The following is an 18136-nucleotide window of genomic DNA, read 5'->3' on the forward strand; positions in this document are numbered from 1 at the left end:
AGCTGTGTAAATAAGAGTTCGGCTCTCCCTTTTAAATCTGCATTGTTAGAGCGTTAGAGTGGGAGGTGTTTGCTCAGGTCTTGAGATGTAAACAAACAATTTTTATCTGTTACTCTAGCATTGATTCAAGATCAAAAGGGAATATTAACAGTTAGGATGACACTTGATTGAAATAGTATTGTCTATATGTCTCTTTAAAGTTTGTGGTAAACTGAATATGAACTGTTTAATGGACAAGTTACCTTGTGCTAAGCTGCATAGCGAATTGCCAGAATATTTGGAAAACAGAAGGTCACATTAAAGGGATATTGTTCACCAGGGACTGAATGGTCAAGAGGCTTCTGGAAATGTATAAAAGTCGGAGGACCTGATTCTGTTTTATCTCATCTCTGCTTGGATGCTCATGGGGAAAGCTGCAAGCCACAAAGAATGAGATCCCAGGATTCCTGGTGCCCCAAAATGGACATTGACTTAATAGGGAGGGTGGATGGCTTACAAGGAATTAAAATCAACAAAGGGGGTGGGTTTGCATAAGGAGAAACACACACAACTGTCACACCGTAGCCTGGCCAGTCATGAAACTGGTTTTCAAAGCTCTCTGATGCACAGCACGCCCGGCTGTGCTCTTCTAACCACCCTGGTGTCTGGCTGCTCAAAATCGAACATCAGGCTATTTGCCTCAACCTCCCAACCCGCCATAAACGTCTCCCCCTTACTCTCACAGATATTATGGACCACACAGCAAGCAGCAATAACAATGGGAATGTTTGTTGCGCTGAGGTCTAACCTAGTCAGCAAACAGCACAAGCGAGCTTTTAAACGTCCAAAGGCACCATTCTACCACCATTCTGCACTTGCTCAGCCTACAGTTGAACTGCTTCTTACTGCTGTCCTGGCTGCCTGTGTATGGCTTCATGAGCCATGGGAGCAAGGAGTAGGCTGGGCCTCCAAGGATAACTCTTGGCATGTCAACGTCACCAATGGTAATTTTCCAGTCTGGGAAGAAAGTTCCTTCTTCCAGCTTTCACAAGAGACCGGAGTTCCTAAAGATGCATGCGTCATACACCTTTCCCGACCATCCCACATTGATGTTGGTGAAACGGCCCTTGTGATCCACCACTGCCTGCAACACCATTGAGAAGTACCCCTTGTGGTTTATGGACTCTTTGGCAAGGTGGTCTGGTGCCAAGATAGGGATATGCATTCCGTTTATCGTCCCATCACAGTTAGGGAACCCAACTGCGTCAAAGCCATCCACTATGTCCTGCATGTTTTTCAGAGTCACCACCCTTCTTAGCAGAAGGGTATTGATTGCCCTGGCTACTTGGATCACAATAGCCCCCACGGTAGATTTATCCACTCCAAATTGATTCCTGACTGTCTGGTGTTGCAATTTTTCAAAGGGGTATCGCCACTCGCTTCTTTACTGTCAAAGCAGGTCTCCTTTTGGTATTGCTGCACTTCAGGGTGGGTGAAAGCAATTTGCAAAGTTCCATGAAAGTGACCTTACGCATGTGAAAGTTTTGAATCCACTGGTCATCATCCCATACCTGCATAACTATGTGGTTCCATCAGTCTGTGCTTGTTTCCCAGGACCAGAATCGGCATTCCACTGTGTCAACATGCCCAAATGCCGCCAGCATATGCCAATTGCTACATTCCATGGTGAGAAGCTATTGACATAAACTGGGACCGTATAGATCATTGTTGCAACCACTGTTATACATTTGCAGCAAATATTCTACAAAGGTTGTCATTGGAGGTGTCTATAAAGAGGTTATGATTTGCTGATTATGATTATGCTGTCTGTACGTGTGTATCATTTTTGTAGTTGAAGTCATGGATATTGGCTATGTACTTGTATCTCAGTGTGTTTTGATTCTAAGTAGTCTCAGTAAAGCATTTGGTCAGCTTCTTGAGAAAGGACTATTCTCAATAAGTGCCCAGTCAAGAAACACTTAACTGACAATGGACTTTGGGAGACACCAGTCCACATCTGAGCTTTCCTGGGAACATTCAAACTAACATGTAAAAATGGCATTGGCCTATAAAGAACTGAGTCATGCATGGACATGTGGCTTGCCCATGTGACTCCAGACTCCATCTTGCTGCTGTGATTTCCACAGTAGGAACGGAGGGATGTCCTTCCACATGGCAAGAGCCTATAAAAGGCTTCTGCATCTCCTCCATCTTGTCTTCAGTCCTGCTTCTGAGCTCTGGAGGGACTTTGTTACAAACTGAAGCTCTGAACAAAGGACTGAATGACTCATCCCAGCTGTGGATGCACTCCAGAGACTTGATTTGAACCTGCAGTTTATTCTACAACTGCTACAAGCCTGAACCAAGAACTTTGCCATCACTGTGTGTAATTGATTCCATTTAACCAATTCTAGCTCTCATCTATATCTTTTTCCTTTTATGAACAAACCTTTAGATTTTAGATTCTAAAGGATTGGCAACAGTGTGATTTGTGGGTAAGATCTGACTGGTATATGTTCCTGGGTCTGGGGCTTGGTCCTTTGGGATCGAGAGAACATTTTTTCTTTTACTGGGCTATTGCTTTTCATAACCATTCCTCCCCATAACAAGTGGCCCTGGTGGTGATACTGGGAAACGGGAGTGTCTAAGGGAATTGTGCCTTGTATGACTTGTGGTTAGCCAGTGGGGTAGAATCAAAGTCTTCTGTGTTTGGCTGGTTTGGTTTGCCTTGGTGTGCAAAAAACCCCCCAGCCTTGGGCTGTAACTGCCCTGCTCTAAGCAATTTGCCCTGAATTAATACTCTCAGTTGTGTCCCACCAAAGCCAGCATCATTACACATGGCTTCCAGCATGTCTGTGTGCGTGGCCTCCTCACATTCTTCCTTACACCGGTGGCTCCTGGCTAGGCTCTGCACATACTGCAGGATAATGTGTGAGGTGTTTGCAATGCTCACAACAGCAGTGTACAGCTGTACGGGCTCCATGCTTGCTGTGGTATGCCGTCTGCGTGGATAACCCAGGCAAAAAGGTGTGAAACGATTGTTTGCCATTGCTTTCAAGGAGGGAAGGAGGGAGGAGGGGAGGCTCACGACATGTACCCAAAACCACCTGCAACAATGTTTTTATCCCATCAGACATTGGGAGCCTGACCCAGAATTCAAATGGGAAGCAGGAACTGTGGGGTGGCTACCCACAGTGCATCGCTCTGTGAGTTGATCCTAGCCATGGTAGTGAGGATGCACTCCGCTGACCTAATGTGCCTAGTGGGGACACGCGCATTCAACTTTATAAAATCGGACGGTAAAAGTTGACTTAAATAAATTTGACCTAATTTCATAGAGTAGATATACCCCTAGCAATGACTCACAGACTTGAGAGGTTCAAGGGACAATTTTGCAGCCACTGAATTTGAGTAATACACAAACACTGAGTTCAACCAGGGCCCTGCATAGGGGGAATTTGTCTCTTCTCATCTTTATAGACTGCAAGCTCTTTGGGGCAGGGACCTTGGTACATGTAAGCCGCTAGTTTATTTTCTTGATATGGTGAGCTGGGCCCATTGCCCTTTTCCATTCATGCCATGCACAGACCCCCAGCTGGGGAGAGGTGGCTGAGCATGCCAGAGCAGTAGTTCTTGGAGGAAACACCCTATTGAGATGAAAGGGGAAGTTTCCTCCTCTCTAACCTATTAGATCAGGCTCTCTGCAGACTCAGGCACACATCACTGTATCAGTTTTGCTTGGGCCACATTTTCAACCTTTTCTTTTCAATCATATGAGCTAGATCCCATGGGGTGGGGACACAGGCAGGGGGCTGCTCTTGGGCCCCCTCCATCTTGGGCAGGTGGAAGGTCAAATTGGAGGCCAGTTGACGAAGGGTTCCCAAGATATGTCTCCCTGGTACTTCTCTAAAAGTGCATAGCTTCTACCACCATTTGTGTTCACTGATAGAGAAAAGCCCAGAGTGGAGCATTTTCCTTCAATGTCTCACTCACTGGAGGGTTACCCTCAGAGAGTGTCTGGGACCAGGGTTGCCAAGTGCGAAAATAATTTTTGTGGACAGTACAGAAAAAAAATTACGGACAACCAAACTCTTTTATGGACACATACTTACATAATATAAAGATGGCTCAAAAGGACAAAAGGGAACAATATTCAGTGTTTTTATTCCTACGTCAAAACAGAAATGTTATTCGGCTACTTTCACCGACTTACTAGCCACATCAGCATCCTCCAAGTTCTCCAGTTTGTGATCATACACACACACGCCCATTCATGAGCAGCTCACAGGCACAGGTATTTCCTGCAAAATTTGCTTTGTCTTTTCAATTCTTTCTGCAGTCTCTGGATCCAGCTCTTCCAGCTGGGCCAGTAGGAGTCGCTCTTGTTCCTCCAGGACATGGTGTAGTTGCTGAAAGTAAGACACAAGTTTCTGCCTTTCAGCTTCTGTCTCTGCCTGTGACATATGACCAGGGAGAGAGCAGAGCAGGGCAGGGACATGGGCAGACTCCAGGGATAACTGATAGACGCTTGCATCCATAGGACAGATCATATCATTGGAAGCCCTTGGGCTTTCCTGAGAATGTGCCTTCAGTTCAGTGGGAAATTCCCCCGTCACTTGCTGTTCCTGCAGCCCTTCCAATCCTGGATATGCAAAGCAGTTGAAGCCTGAGGCCCGCCATGTGGGACTGACAGCCGGAGCCACGTTGTGGGGTTGAAGATGAAGCCCTGTTGTGTGGAGATGAAGTAACAGAGGTCAAATAAAATCGCAGAATCCATGACCTCCATGTTCCACTCATACCAGTGGTTATCATACTATTTTTTATGATCTCATGACCCCCCGTACAAAAGCCTTGCAACCCCCTTTTGGGTCAGGACCCTCCAGTTTGCAAAACACTGGCTGAGTGGTAAGCGCACTCTCCTGAGAAATGGGGGACCCTGGTTCAAATAATGCCCCGACCCCCGGCAGGCAGTGGGAGCATAGACACTGACTTTTATTTTTCCCTGGGGATGCTCTACCCCAACTCTGCCCTGAGGCCACGCCCCCACCATGCCCCTCCCCTGAGGCCCTCCCCTAGCTCCGCCTCTTCTGACCCACTCCGCCTCCTCCCCTAAGGCCTTGCCCTCTGACTGCCTCTTCCCACCCCTGCTCCAACCCCTCCGCCAAAGCCGCAGCCAATCTGCAGCTCGCTGCTCTCTGCCCTCCCACAGGCACCTCCCCCAGCCACCAAACAGCTCATTGGCAGCCCCGCAGAACAGCTGTGGCTGGTGGGTGCTGAGCTCCCCCTGTATTTTTTCCGTGGGGGTTCGAGCTCCAGAGCACCCCTGCGGTCAGCACCTCTGCTGCTTACAAACATGGGACCGAGCAGTGACCAAGTATAAACAGCAACATACAATGAGACTTAGACCACTTCCTGCTGTTAATGGGCAAGTCGGTAAGACCTAAATTTACAGCAGTGGCCTGATTTTGCGTGTCTTGGTTTACCTCCTCGGCATACAGGACTTCAGGGCACATGTTCCACCCGCATCCGCAGCAGCATCTCTGCGCAGGACGGCTTCCCCGTCACAGCTGAATTCCCTCTCCATGTCCCCAATGGCAGCTTTCCAGACTGCCCCAGGCCTCCTCCGTCTGTCCCCACATCCCCTGCTGCAGCCGCAATGGGCAAGTGGCCTGAGAGGTCTCTGTTTATCCCACACCACGTACCCTGCAGGCCCCTAGTGCGAGCTCCCCTCACACCGGCTGCCCTCGGCCATTAGGACCCAGCCCTCACCTGGGGGACAGGAGCTTGGTCTCCCTGCAGTCCCTGGTCTCTCTGCTGGGACGGACAAACAGGGAGAAAATGGGAGCAGGCCTTGCTGGGCGTGGTTGTGTGACAGGTTCACTTGCCCCCCTAGGGCCCAGGCTGAGATCCCAGCACATTCCACAGGCCCCTGAGCCGCCAGCAGATGGACTCTCAGCCTCCGTCCCTGTGGTGGTGGGGGAGGCACTGGGTCATTGCCCTGGGGGAGCTGCTGGGGGAGGGAGGAGATTTACCTGCTCACAGACAATTTTAACGGTTCTAAAGCTTCAACTTTTTGAATCTCAGTGTCTAGTAAAAAGAAAAGGAGTACTTGTGGCACCTTAGAAACTAACCAATTTATTTGAGCATCAGCTTTTGTGAGCTACAGCTCACTTCATCGGATGCATACTGTGGAAAATACAGAAGATGTTTTTATACACACAGACCATGAAAAAAATGGGTGTTTATCACTACAAAAGGTTTTCTCTCCCCCCAACCCACTCTCCTGCTGGTTATAGCTTATCTAAAGTGATCACTCTCCTTACAATGTGTATAATAATCAAGGTGGGCCATTTCCAGCACAAATCCAGGGTTTAACAAGAACATCTGAGGAACAGTTTGGGGGGAAAGGAATAAACAAGGGGAAAAAGGTTACTTTTTATAATGAATCAACCATTCCCAGTCTCTATTCAAGCCTAAGTTAATTGTATCCAATTTGCAAATTAATTCCAATTCAGCAGTCTCTCGTTGGAGTCTGTTTTCGAAGTTTTTTTCTTGAAGGATAGTCACTTTGAGATCAGAAATCGAGTAACCAGAGAGATTGAAGTGTTCTCCAACTGGTTTATGAATAAAGAAAAGGAGTACTTGTGGCACCTTAGAGACTAACCAATTTATTTGAGCATGAGCTTTCGTGAGCTACAGCTCACTTCATCGGATGCGTACCATGGATGTGCAGGTGGACGAGCCTCTGATAGTGTGGCTGATGTTACTAGGCCCTGTGATGGTGTCCCCTGAATAGATATGTGGACACAGTTGGCAACGGGCTTTGTTGCAAGGATAGGTTCCTGGGTTAGTGGTTCTGTTGTGTGGTGTGTGGTTGCTGGTGAGTATTTGCTTCAGGTTGGGGGGCTGTCTGTAGGCAAGGACTGGCCTGTCTCCCAAGATTTGTGAGAGTCATGGGTCGTCCCTCAGGATAGGTTGTAGATCCTTGATGATGCGTTGGAGGGTTTTAGTTGGGGGCTGAAGGTGATGGCTAGTGGCGTTCTGTTATTTTCTTTGTTAGGCCTGTCCTGTAGTAGGTGACTTCTGGGAACTCTTCTGGCTCTGTCAGTCTGTTTCTTCACTTCAGCAGGTGGGTATTGTAGTTGTAATAGTTCTGGTCTGACCAAACTATTGTCTGAAACCCCCAGAATTGATACATTTTTTCACCAAAGCCTCCAGGGGTGAAATTGGTCGGGTCCTTCCTGCTCAGCAAACAGGACGAGTCACTTTCAGGCAAGGAAACACCCAGTTGATGCTGCAGGTGGGGCATAGTGTGAACTCAGGAAACTGAAACTTACCCTGTCCCACTGCCCAGAGGGAGTCATGGCTGCAGCGAGCCCGGTGGAAAGTCTCCAGGAGGAAGCGACATGTCCCCTCTGTCTGGAATATTTCACAGACCCTGTCACTCTGGAGTGTGGGCACAATTTCTGCCGAGCCTGCATCACCCAGTGCTGGGAGGGACCCAACACAGCCGCCTCTTGCCCTCAGTGCAGAGAAACTGTGCAACAGAGAAACCTCAGGACCAACAGGCAGCTGGCAAATATCCTTGAAATCGCCAAGTGGCTGAGTTTCCAGGCAGCAAAGGGAGCAGGAGGGGGTGGGGTGTGTGGGGAACACCAGGAGGCTCTGAAACTGTTCTGTGAAGAGGATCAAACCCCCATCTGTGTGATCTGCATAGAGTCCCGGGCTCACCGTGCTCACGCGGTGGTTCCCATACAGGAAGCTGCCCAGGAGTACAAGGTAGGGAGTTGCTGTCTAGTCTAATGGGTAATAATTTGGATGTTAATTACAGCTTAATGGTGTGACCCTGTCATTCAGCTGTGTGTAGCCTTCATTGCATGAAAGCTGATTGGGGGAGTTACAAGCTGTGGCTGGTATTACTGGTTGTATCACAGTGTTTATTGTTATTTGCATCCCCTGGAGACCCCAGATGAGATCTGACCTCGATTGTGGGGCCTTGCACAAAACCCAGTGGGGGCCAATCCCTGCCCCGAGCCATTTACAGTCTAACCGGACAAGACAGACAAAGGGTGGGAGGGGAAACTGAGGCACAGTGAGAGGAAGTGACTTGTCCAAGGTGACTCAGCAGATCAGTGGCAGAGCTGGATATAAAAACCTGGTTTTCCAAGGCCCACTTCAGTGCTCTAACCACTAGCTACTCTGCCCCTTTCAGCAGCACTGAGCAGTGATGAAGTGCAGACAGTAGGAGGAAAAGACTCCTTGATACAGGTCCTAGGCACGGCAAGGAGAAGAGGTTTCCCACTGGGATTCTGAACTCCTGTCCTGCTCCACGAGGGGTTAAACTCAGATGCTGCCGGCCTGCACTACAGGAGATCACAGGGCTGAACATGGTATGGGACCCCAAGCACCTTCAGTCCACACCCACGAGGGCTCCAGTCAGCGCAGGTCCATGCCACATGCCACTGGGATCAGACTTATCTTCAGCAAAACTAACCCCTGGGCCGCGCGAACCAGTGCCACTCTGACCTGTTCTCGTGTGTTCATGGGCAAGGACCAGCCAACGTGTGTCCGTTAGTCCCACCAGGCAGCCCTTTGAAATCTGCCAGGGACTTTGGGGTCGCTACCCAGAGGCCATTGCCAGGGGAACGGGCTAGGCAAACCCCAGCTGTTCCTAACACAAATCAACACATCTAATGGGGTTTGCCCTAGTCCTTAGGTCAGTGCTGTACAACCCATCCCATCCCCCAGGGTACAGGGCTGAAAGTCAATGGAGTTGGACTCCTTTGAGCATCCCAGCCTACATGGCTGCCCCCGGTGGCTTCTGGGATTGGTATCACTGTTTGCTAAATCTTCTCAAAAACAGCTTTATAGATTCACCACCATGGGACACCAGTTTTCCACTGGTTCAACTCAATGGAGAAAGTGGATGTAATAACTTCAAACAATCTGAATACAAAACCCACCCAATTTCCGTAAATAAGGTTTCATTTCCTTGGTGTCTCTGATGTCCTACCTCGAGAAAGACCCACTGTTATACACACTATTGTTGTAACTGTGTTGGTCTCGGGCTATTAGAAAAACAAGGTAATATCTGCTCATGGGCAGCTTCTGTGGTGAACGAGAAGCTTTCAGGCTTACACAGAGCTCTTCTTCAGGCCTGGGAAAGAGTGTGTTCCCCAGAGCTGAGTTGTGTGTAACTCTTTTACCAACAGGAGCTGGGCCAGCAGAAGGTATTGCCGTACCCAGCTAGTCAATCTAGGAAGACTGACTGTTATGTAGAATTTTGGGTGGAAAACACCTCATCCACCCCCTACAACCCTGAAAATAAACCCACCAAATCATTTCTGTCTGTCAGGAAAAAATACGAGCCCATTTGCAGACTCTGAGGGAAGAGAGAGAAAAGCTGCTGGAATTGAAAGTGGCTGGAGAGGAGAGAAGCCGGGAGTATCTGGTCGGTGCCTGTTGTTCTTCGCCTGCTGGGACATGGAGCTGGGAGGGAAGTTTATTGGTAGATTTCTCTGTGGCCTTGTGTCTGTTTCTCCAGGATCATGAGATTGTGTGTGTTTGTGTGTGTGTGTGTGTGTGTGTGCGTGGGCGTGCGCATATCACAAATATTCTCTCCCTGGAGAAGGACAACAGCGTCTTCTGCAGGATCTAAGATCATAGAATCATAGAATCATAGAATATCAGGGTTGGAAGGGACCCCAGAAGGTCATCTAGTCCAACCCCCTGCTCGAAGCAGGACCAATTCCCAGTTAAATCATCCCAGCCAGGGCTTTGTCAAGCCTGACCTTAAAAACCTCTAAGGAAGGAGATTCTACCACCTCCCTAGGTAACGCATTCCAGTGTTTCACCACCCTCTTAGTAAAAAAGTTTTTCCTAATATCCAATCTAAACCTCCCCCACTGCAACTTGAGACCATTACTCCTCGTTCTGTCATCTGCTACCATTGAGAACAGTCTAGAGCCATCCTCTTTGGAACCCCCTTTCAGGTAGTTGAAAGCAGCTATCAAATCCCCCCTCATTCTTCTCTTCTGCAGGCTAAACAATCCCAGCTCCCTCAGCCTCTCCTCATAAGTCATGTGTTCCAGACCCCTAATCATTTTTGTTGCCCTTCGCTGGACTCTCTCCAATTTATCCACATCCTTCTTGTAGTGTGGGGCCCAAAACTGGACACAGTACTCCAGATGAGGCCTCACCAATGTCGAATAGAGGGGAACGATCACGTCCCTCGATCTGCTCGCTATGCCCCTACTTATACATCCCAAAATGCCATTGGCCTTCTTGGCAACAAGGGCACACTGCTGACTCATATCCAGCTTCTCGTCTACTGTCACCCCTAGGTCCTTTTCCGCAGAACTGCTGCCTAGCCATTCGGTCCCTAGTCTGTAGCTGTGCATTGGGTTCTTCCGTCCTAAGTGCAGGACCCTGCACTTATCCTTATTGAACCTCATCAGATTTCTTTTGGCCCAATCCTCCAATTTCTCTAGGTCCTTCTGTATCCTATCCCTCCCCTCCAGCGTATCTACCACTCCTCCCAGTTTAGTATCATCCGCAAATTTGCTGAGAGTGCAATCCACACCATCCTCCAGATCATTTACGAAGATATTGAACAAAACCGGCCCCAGGACCGACCCTTGGGGCACTCCACTTGATACCGGCTGCCAACTAGACATGGAGCCATTGATCACTACCCGTGATGCATTTTAATGAATGAGTTAATTACGACCCCTTGTGGCATTCACAAAATTTCTCCCAAACCGCACTGACTATATCCCAGTAGACATGGAGACAGCCCTTACAGAGAGATTGGGCCCAAATGGGAAGGGGTAAGAAAATCCTCTCCTTTGTGATCACAGTGTAGAGTCAAGTGTCAGGATGTGAAGAATGGTGGGTTTGGAACCTCAGCCCACAGAGACTCTCATTACAACCCGACCGCTCTCCAGAGCCAGCAGGGGAGGGGCTAGTGGAACTCTGGCCCACCAGCGGATCTGCCTACGAAGCTCCTGATTGGAGCAGACGTTCGGCTGCATGCATTACGCCAGCAGGAGTCACGGGAAGTTGTCCAAACAACTGAGTGAACTCCCGATCTGCTGCTGGACTGGACCCTGATGCTGGCTTGGCCCTGGCGTTGTTTTTCTGACTCAGGTTTGACCTGCAGTACTGCTATCTGACTTTGGCTAGAGCCTTCGCGTGGCTGCCTGACTCCGACACCAGTCCTGATCCCCCTGTGTGACTCCAGACACTGATTCTGGCTCAGCCTTTGGCATGACTTCTGAGCTCGACTGTAGCCCCAACCCCTGGTCAGATCCTGACTTTGACTCCAGCTCTGAGCACTAGGCCTGTCGGCTCATGGCCTGGGCTCTGTACAGATGCGTTAGAGATTGTAAAGAAACTCTCTCTTGTAAGACTGTATGAAAGGTCATCAGGCTCCATCCATGTTCCTGACCAGCCCTTTCCTTATTTCCTCTAGAAACAGACAGAAACCGAGAGGCAGAAGATTGTGTCTGCATTTCAGCAACTGCGGCAGCTCTTGGAGGAACAAGAGCGACTCCTGCTGGCCCAGCTGGAAAAGCTGGACAAGGAGACTGTGAAGATACAGAATGAAAATATCACCAAACTCTCAGAGGGGATTTCCTGTCTCAGTGAGCTGATCAGTGAGATGGAGGGGAAGTGTCAGAAGCCAGCAAGTGAATTCCTGCAAGTGAGACTGAGCTAGAAACATCCCAAATCCCAACACAGGGACAGGACAGCTCCTGAAGTACAGGAACCGGGGTCCAGCAGTCAGAGATCTCAGTGTAACTCAATGTGTGCATTGCTGAAATGTGAATGACTATTGTTCTTTGCAGACTCACAGACACATTGATATTAGAGATGGAAAAGCCCCATTAGCTCAATGAAACCATGGCCCCGGGGCCAGGGCAGGGCTGATTTTCCCTGTATTTACAAAATCCCTTTCCTGGAATCCCAAATGTGTGTCAGGCGGTACTGAGATTTTTTTTAATCTCTCTCTTCTCTCTCTCCCCTCTAGGATGTCAGAAGCACCTTGAGTAGGTACGTGGCTCTCTCTCACTCCCACACACACTTGGCAATGCTGGGGAAGAGCATGGAGATGATGTTAGCACCGCATCTCCACAGCAACATGTGTGGGGATTTTGGATACAAATCTCTCAGATAAACTTAATCCTGAGGTTCTCACCCTGGTACAGAAGACTCTGGAATTGTCCATTCAGTGGGAAAGACTGACCTCATGTGTTTCCTTGAGATGTCACATCCCTGGGGGAGTGGCTGCCTCAGGATTGTGGGGATGGAATATGGGCCTGTCACTACTGGGGCCCTGGTTACCATTCAGCCCAAGGCAGCAGTGGTCAAGAGTCTTTCCCACCTGAGTCTTTCCCAGCCTGAGGACTGTTTGGAGACCTGTATGGAATGAGCTGGGGACGGGGGAGTTGGTGTCTCAGTTTAGTTCCTAGTGGACAGATTTCTACAGCACTTTACATAGGAAACTCCTGTCCCTCAGAGCATGGAGGCCAAGGAGTGAATTGGCCATGGAGACTCAATTCCCCTTTTGTCCCCAGAGCTGAGCTCACCAGACCAGAGTTGAAGAATATTAAGGAGTCCTCAGAAGGGAAGGTTGTTTGGCCATGGGCTGTGTTGCACCTGCTCTGAGGCCGGGAGAAGTCGAGGAATTCGAACTCCAGGCCCATTAGAGCAGCGACTCACTCGCCAGAACTTATCATGAGTCACACAATGAAATATAATCACGTGAAATTGTTTCTCTCCAGGTGTGAGAAGGGGAAGTTCCGGCAGCCAGAGGAGATTTCTCCTGAACTGGAAGAGCGAGTCAGCGATTTCTCCCAGAAAATTATTGAGCTAATGGAGACTCTGAGGAAGTTCAAAGGTACCTAGAAGGGATTGAGGAATGGAAATTGGGAAGAGCCTCTGAGACTGTGGGAAGAGAATGGTGCTGGTCAATTGGTTCACACTTAGATGATGCTTCTATTTAATTGTTGGGTGAGAAAGCCAGACATTTGGGTCCAAGATACTCAGGTTGATGAATTCAAACGTTTCTTTGCAGCAGAAACATGCTTTTCGATTACAGTTACAAAGTAAGAAATGACTCATCGACTTTAAGGTCAGAAGGGACCATCATGATCCATCTACTCTGACCTCCTGCACATTGCAGGCCACAGAACCTCCCCACCCACTCCTGCAATTTACCCGTAAACTCTGGCTGAATTACTAAAGCCCTCATATAATGATTTAAAGACTTCAAGTTACAGAGAATCCACCGTTTTTTCTAGTTGAACATCGGTAAATGATACGTGCCCCATATGGCAGAGGAAGGCAAAAATAAACCCCAGAGTCTCTGGCAATTTGATTTGGTGGAAAATTCCTTCCCTATCCCAAATATGGTGGTCAGTTGGACACTGAGCATTTCAGCAAGACCCAAAAGCCAGACACCTGGGAAAGATTTCTCTCTAACTCAGAGCCCTCCCCGACTCGTGCGCCAACACCAGCCATTGGGATATTTGCTACAAGCCATCGCATATAGAAAGAAGTGCTGGTCAGTTCCCTTCTCCTGGGGCATAGGTGGGTCATGGGGGATTTCTCTTAGGAAGCTCTAATTACCCCTTGCAATGTCTGGAATATTAGACACATCCAAACTGCATATTTACTAGTTCTTTTCCAATCACCTTTGAGTGGTATGAATATTAAGTACCTTATATAGGTCAGATACTACACATGCATGAACACATCATTGGCAGGGCTTTTTTTCTTCAAGTTATTTTCATGTTATTGTTCTCTTCTCTGATTGGTTTATTACCACTGATGATACACACGCCACTCTCACCCTTTTCTCCACACAGGGGGTATTGGACTTTGCTAACTTCTCTGTGGCTGGATGCACAGCCCCCCTCAGCCTGGCTCCAGCCCTTCAGTGACACTCCCCCACCCCACGCCCCCCCAAGCCCATTTCCCTCTAGCCCTTCACTGCCACCCCCCAGTGCACAGCCCTCTCAGCCTAGCTCCAGCCCTTCAAAGCCTCCCCCAACTGCACAATCCCCCTTAGCCAGCTCAAGTCCTTCAGTGCTGCCCCCCCACTGCACAGTCCCCCTCAGACTACCTCCAGCTCTTCAGTGCCACCTCCATATTGCACAGCTCCCCTCAGCCAAGCTCCAGCCCCTCATTGCTACCCCAATCTGCAGAGACCCCCTCAGCCTAGCTTCCCAGGAGCAGCGGGGATGAGGGACAGTGGGAAGCCACTTCTGGGAGCCACCTGAGGTGAGTCCCCCGCACGAAGAATTTGTTCCACCCTGGCCCCTCCTCACAACAGACCCCCGCCCACAGCCAGAGCTTGTCCCTTTGTCCTGGTCAGGAGACAGAGGATGTTCCCATTAACCATGGGATCACCCCTGCCCGGAGAGGGGTGCCCTGGTCACAGTGAGGCGATGGGAAACCCTGCTCCACTGAGAGACCCCCCCTCCTCTGCTTCCCACATCCTGTGACAGGATGGGGGATCTCCCATGTAAGGGACACAGACAGGGGAGAGACATGGGGTAAGCGGTGTAGAGGTGGGACACACACACACACACAGACACAGAGACACTCATCCTCCTGTCAGACATATTATTTAAACAAGAAAAAGAAAAAAGTAGTGACAACAGTGCACTGAAATATGGTTTTAGGAGAAATATTTATTTCAATGCCCCCATCCCAGAAAAAAAATATTGACTGCGGCAGTGAGGGACATTCAAAAACACTCACCTGAGTTGAATTTATTACTATTATTATTGTTTATTATTTATTAACGAGCTAAGTTATGGTTTTTTCAGTGTGGAAAATTGTGCGTTATTTTACGGGTTGAATGATGACTGAATGACATAACCTCCTGCCAATGTCCACCACTAACTCTGGTAATTTTGTCAAGTGTCCGTCGCACAACATGATGCTGCCTGACCCTGGCCAAAGGGACCAAAGTGGGTAAAGTTACTTTTCCGCCAAAGTCTTTGTATGATCTGGGTGTAGGTTATGACAAAAGGCCATGAGAGAATGGGACAAAGCAACTGTAGTTGGAAGGTGGGAGGGGATGAGGAGGGGAAAAGTAAATCTCTCTTACAGATTGTGTGTCCTGGGATGGTTGTGAGGCTGAACGTTGGTTCATTTTGCTGGGAGATGGCTGAATGAGAGAGGAAACAGAAGGCTTCAGTTAGTTTCTATGAAATGCCTGAGTGTGTCTCTCGGCCTCTCAATCTGTTTCTCTGTCATGATGAAAACACAGTTCTATGCGTTCAGAGTGGGGACGCTGTTATAAATATGAAAGTCTGAAATCTCGTCTCTTTCTCCTTTCCCCCGCCAGACACTCTGCCGTCTGCACTGGAATCCCTAGGAGCACACAGACAGGGTGAGTTTGCAGCTGGAGATTGTCTTTACATTAGGAGAAAATTCCAGTCAAAACATCTTCCTGAGATTGTAACGAAAGTTACCAACCAAATGACCAGTGGCCATGACACACACAGCCCTAAAAATAACCTATTCACAGTGAGGAGATCCAGGGGCACTGGAACATGGGGGGCCAGGGGGCCAAGCTCACCCTCTTTTGAACATGGGCATAGTTTGGGGGCAGGGGGCCATGTTGGCCCCCCACACTGCAAGCCTTGGGCAGGCGTGGAGCATCGCAGCATTGGCTGTGCTTCATGGAGGGGCGGCTGATCAACTGCGCCCTGTGTAGTGCAGCTTCTTCCTGGTGCTTGTCCCTCTCAGTGGCCCCACCCCTGCTCCTCTTCCCCCCGGACCCTCCACCTGACCTGGGTGGTGCACGCCGGAGAGTGGGGACATGGGAAGGTGGAGGGTCAGGGGCTCTCCATAGCGGCCAAGGCTCCCAGCCTGGCCAGGGGCAGGGCCTCGGCGGGAAGATGAAGAGTGGGGAGGGCCAGGGAGAGGGCAGGGCCACAGATGTTGGGAACTAGTACCCCCCCTCCCCAACTTCTGCCAAGGTGCCGGAACACCTGGGGAGATCCCAAGCTGACATCACACAAATAATCCTGACACCAACCTGAGTGCTGAGTTCATGCCCATGCTAATGAACAGAAACACTCTCCCTGAGCAGCACCCGAACAGAGCTCAATGCCCTGAGGACTGACACATCCCTCTGCTTTACCCCGGTGCAGTGGGTCTCCCCATTGCTCTTCTCCAACATCCTGCCTTTCCTCTGGGCAGGGCTGGGCTCTCCCATTGGAGCTGCTTCCTGGATTGGGGAGATGCTCTCCCTCTGATGCTGCCAGCTCCTCCCTTCTCTCTGGGCTGGGGATGGGGCTAGCTCACCCAATGCCACCTCCTACTCTCTGGTGTTAATCAGCTCTTCTCCAATGCTGCATCTTCCTCTGTCTTCCCAGCCCTGGGAGTGGAGACCGCATTAGAGGAGGGAGATTTCCTCTGGGCTTCAAAACTGGACCTGCTTCCTCTCCTCCCTCCCCACTAAAACCTTTCTTGGTGTGTCTCTCCTGCTGGGAATGGAGCAGAATCAACAGGGGTAGCTGGGAGCTGATGGTTATGCAAGCAAATGGGAAATTAATGAAGTGGGTCTCCTTACAGAGACTGAGGAAGTGCAGTGACATCTCTGCTCAGTCTCAGGTGCCCAGGACAGAGGCAGCTCCCTGCGATCCAGGCCTGTCCCAGCCAGAACAGGGCTGCTGGGGAAAGCGAGAAATGGTCCCAGCCTCCCCCAGGGCTGAGCTCTCCTCCTAACACTCTGATTCTCTCTCCCCAGCGAATGTGACTCTGGATCCAGACACGGCTCATCCCCAACTCGTCCTGTCTGAGGATGGGAAAAGTGTGAGACGGGGAGACACACGGCAGGATCTGCCCGACAACCCTGAGAGATTTGACACTGAGCGCTGGGTGCTGGGCTGTGGGGGATTCACCGTGGGGAGACATTGCTGGGAGGTAGCGGTGGGGGATGGGCGATACTGGGCTGTGGGGGTGGCCAGAGAGTCTGTGGGGAGGAAGGGACGGATCAGCCTCAGCCCTGAGGAGGGGATCTGGGCTCTGCAGAGGTGGGGGTATCGGTTCCGGGCTCTCACCTCCCCTGAGACCCCCCTGCCCCAGCGCCGGGCCCCCACCAGGATCCAGGTTTGTCTGGACTGTGACCGGGGGCAGGTGACATTTATAGATGCTGGTGACGAGGCCCTGATCTTCACTTTCCCGCTGGGCTCTGTCCCTGGGGAGAGAATCCGCCCCTGGCTCGGGGTGTGGGGGAGATCCCACTTCCGACTGTGTCCCTGAGACCCACAGCAGAGCGGGGAACTGGAAATCAGCCTCTCTAGCCTCACAGACCCCAGTCTCTATGAGCTTGGAAGACTCCCATCTACCCAGCCTCTGGCTCCTCATCTTGATGGCCCATGGAAGCTCCTTCCCCTTCCTCTCTGCAGCCCCAGGCACGGGAGGGGGAGGGGGAGGAACCCCTGGGGCTGCAGAAGGGGCAGAGGGGCCCTGAGGGGCAGAGGTGGGGGCTGGGCAGGGACCCAGCATGAATCAATCAGGGGTTGGGGGGCTGGGGAGAAGCAGCAGCAGGGAGCAGTTTGTGCAGATCTGTGGGATTGGATCTCATGGGGTCTCCCAGCCAGAGCTCCTGCCGCAGCAGCCCAAGTCACTTCAGGAGAACTGGTGACACTGACATGGTCCCACACACATGCGGGGGTGGTGGAGGGGATGGGTAGGGGGTGCAGATTGATGGAAAAACCATTGTATAACCTTTAAAAATCATCGTTCGGTCAGTCTCACGATTTTTTTAAACTCCTGAGGTTGGCAGCACTGTGGCGGGGGGGGGGGGGGGGGGTAGGGACAGGGCGGGTTTAACCAGCGGGAATTAGAAGAAGCAAGAAGGAAAATGTGAATGAAAATAAAACAAGAATAAAGGGAGAGTCCAGGAGAAATGGTGGAAAATACAAATGAGAAGAGTGACAGGAAACTATCCCTGACAGGGGACCCAGCCTGGGGGCGGCAAGAGGGGAGGGGATAAAATTGGGGGTGGAGGGGGGTGGAATGGAGCAGCCATGGGGGCTGATCTGTAACAGGGAGGGGAGGAGAGTGGGAGAAACACAGGAAAATAAACAGGGATCAGAAGTGAGGGAAAGAAAAAGGAATAGAAAAGGAG

General features: G+C 50.3%; 1 protein-coding gene across 1 annotated transcript; it reads left to right on the forward strand.

The window, feature by feature from the left end:
- Window positions 1-7314: 7314 nt before the first annotated feature.
- LOC311530919 (zinc finger protein RFP-like) lies at window positions 7315-17265 on the forward strand (the record flags this gene model as incomplete). The annotated part of the gene is made up of 7 exons (XM_084647967.1): window positions 7315-7758; window positions 9335-9430; window positions 11453-11683; window positions 12011-12033; window positions 12765-12880; window positions 15341-15385; window positions 16751-17265. Exons 1-7 carry the CDS (start codon window positions 7342-7344, stop codon window positions 17263-17265), a joined length of 1443 nt encoding a protein of 480 aa, XP_084504093.1. The 5' UTR covers window positions 7315-7341.
- Between the last annotated feature and the right edge of the window lie 871 nt (window positions 17266-18136).

The sequence above is a fragment of the Lepidochelys olivacea genome (genome assembly GCF_965140295.1).
Source record: "Lepidochelys olivacea isolate rLepOli2 genome assembly, chromosome: 14".
Lineage (NCBI taxonomy): Eukaryota > Metazoa > Chordata > Testudines > Cheloniidae > Lepidochelys > Lepidochelys olivacea.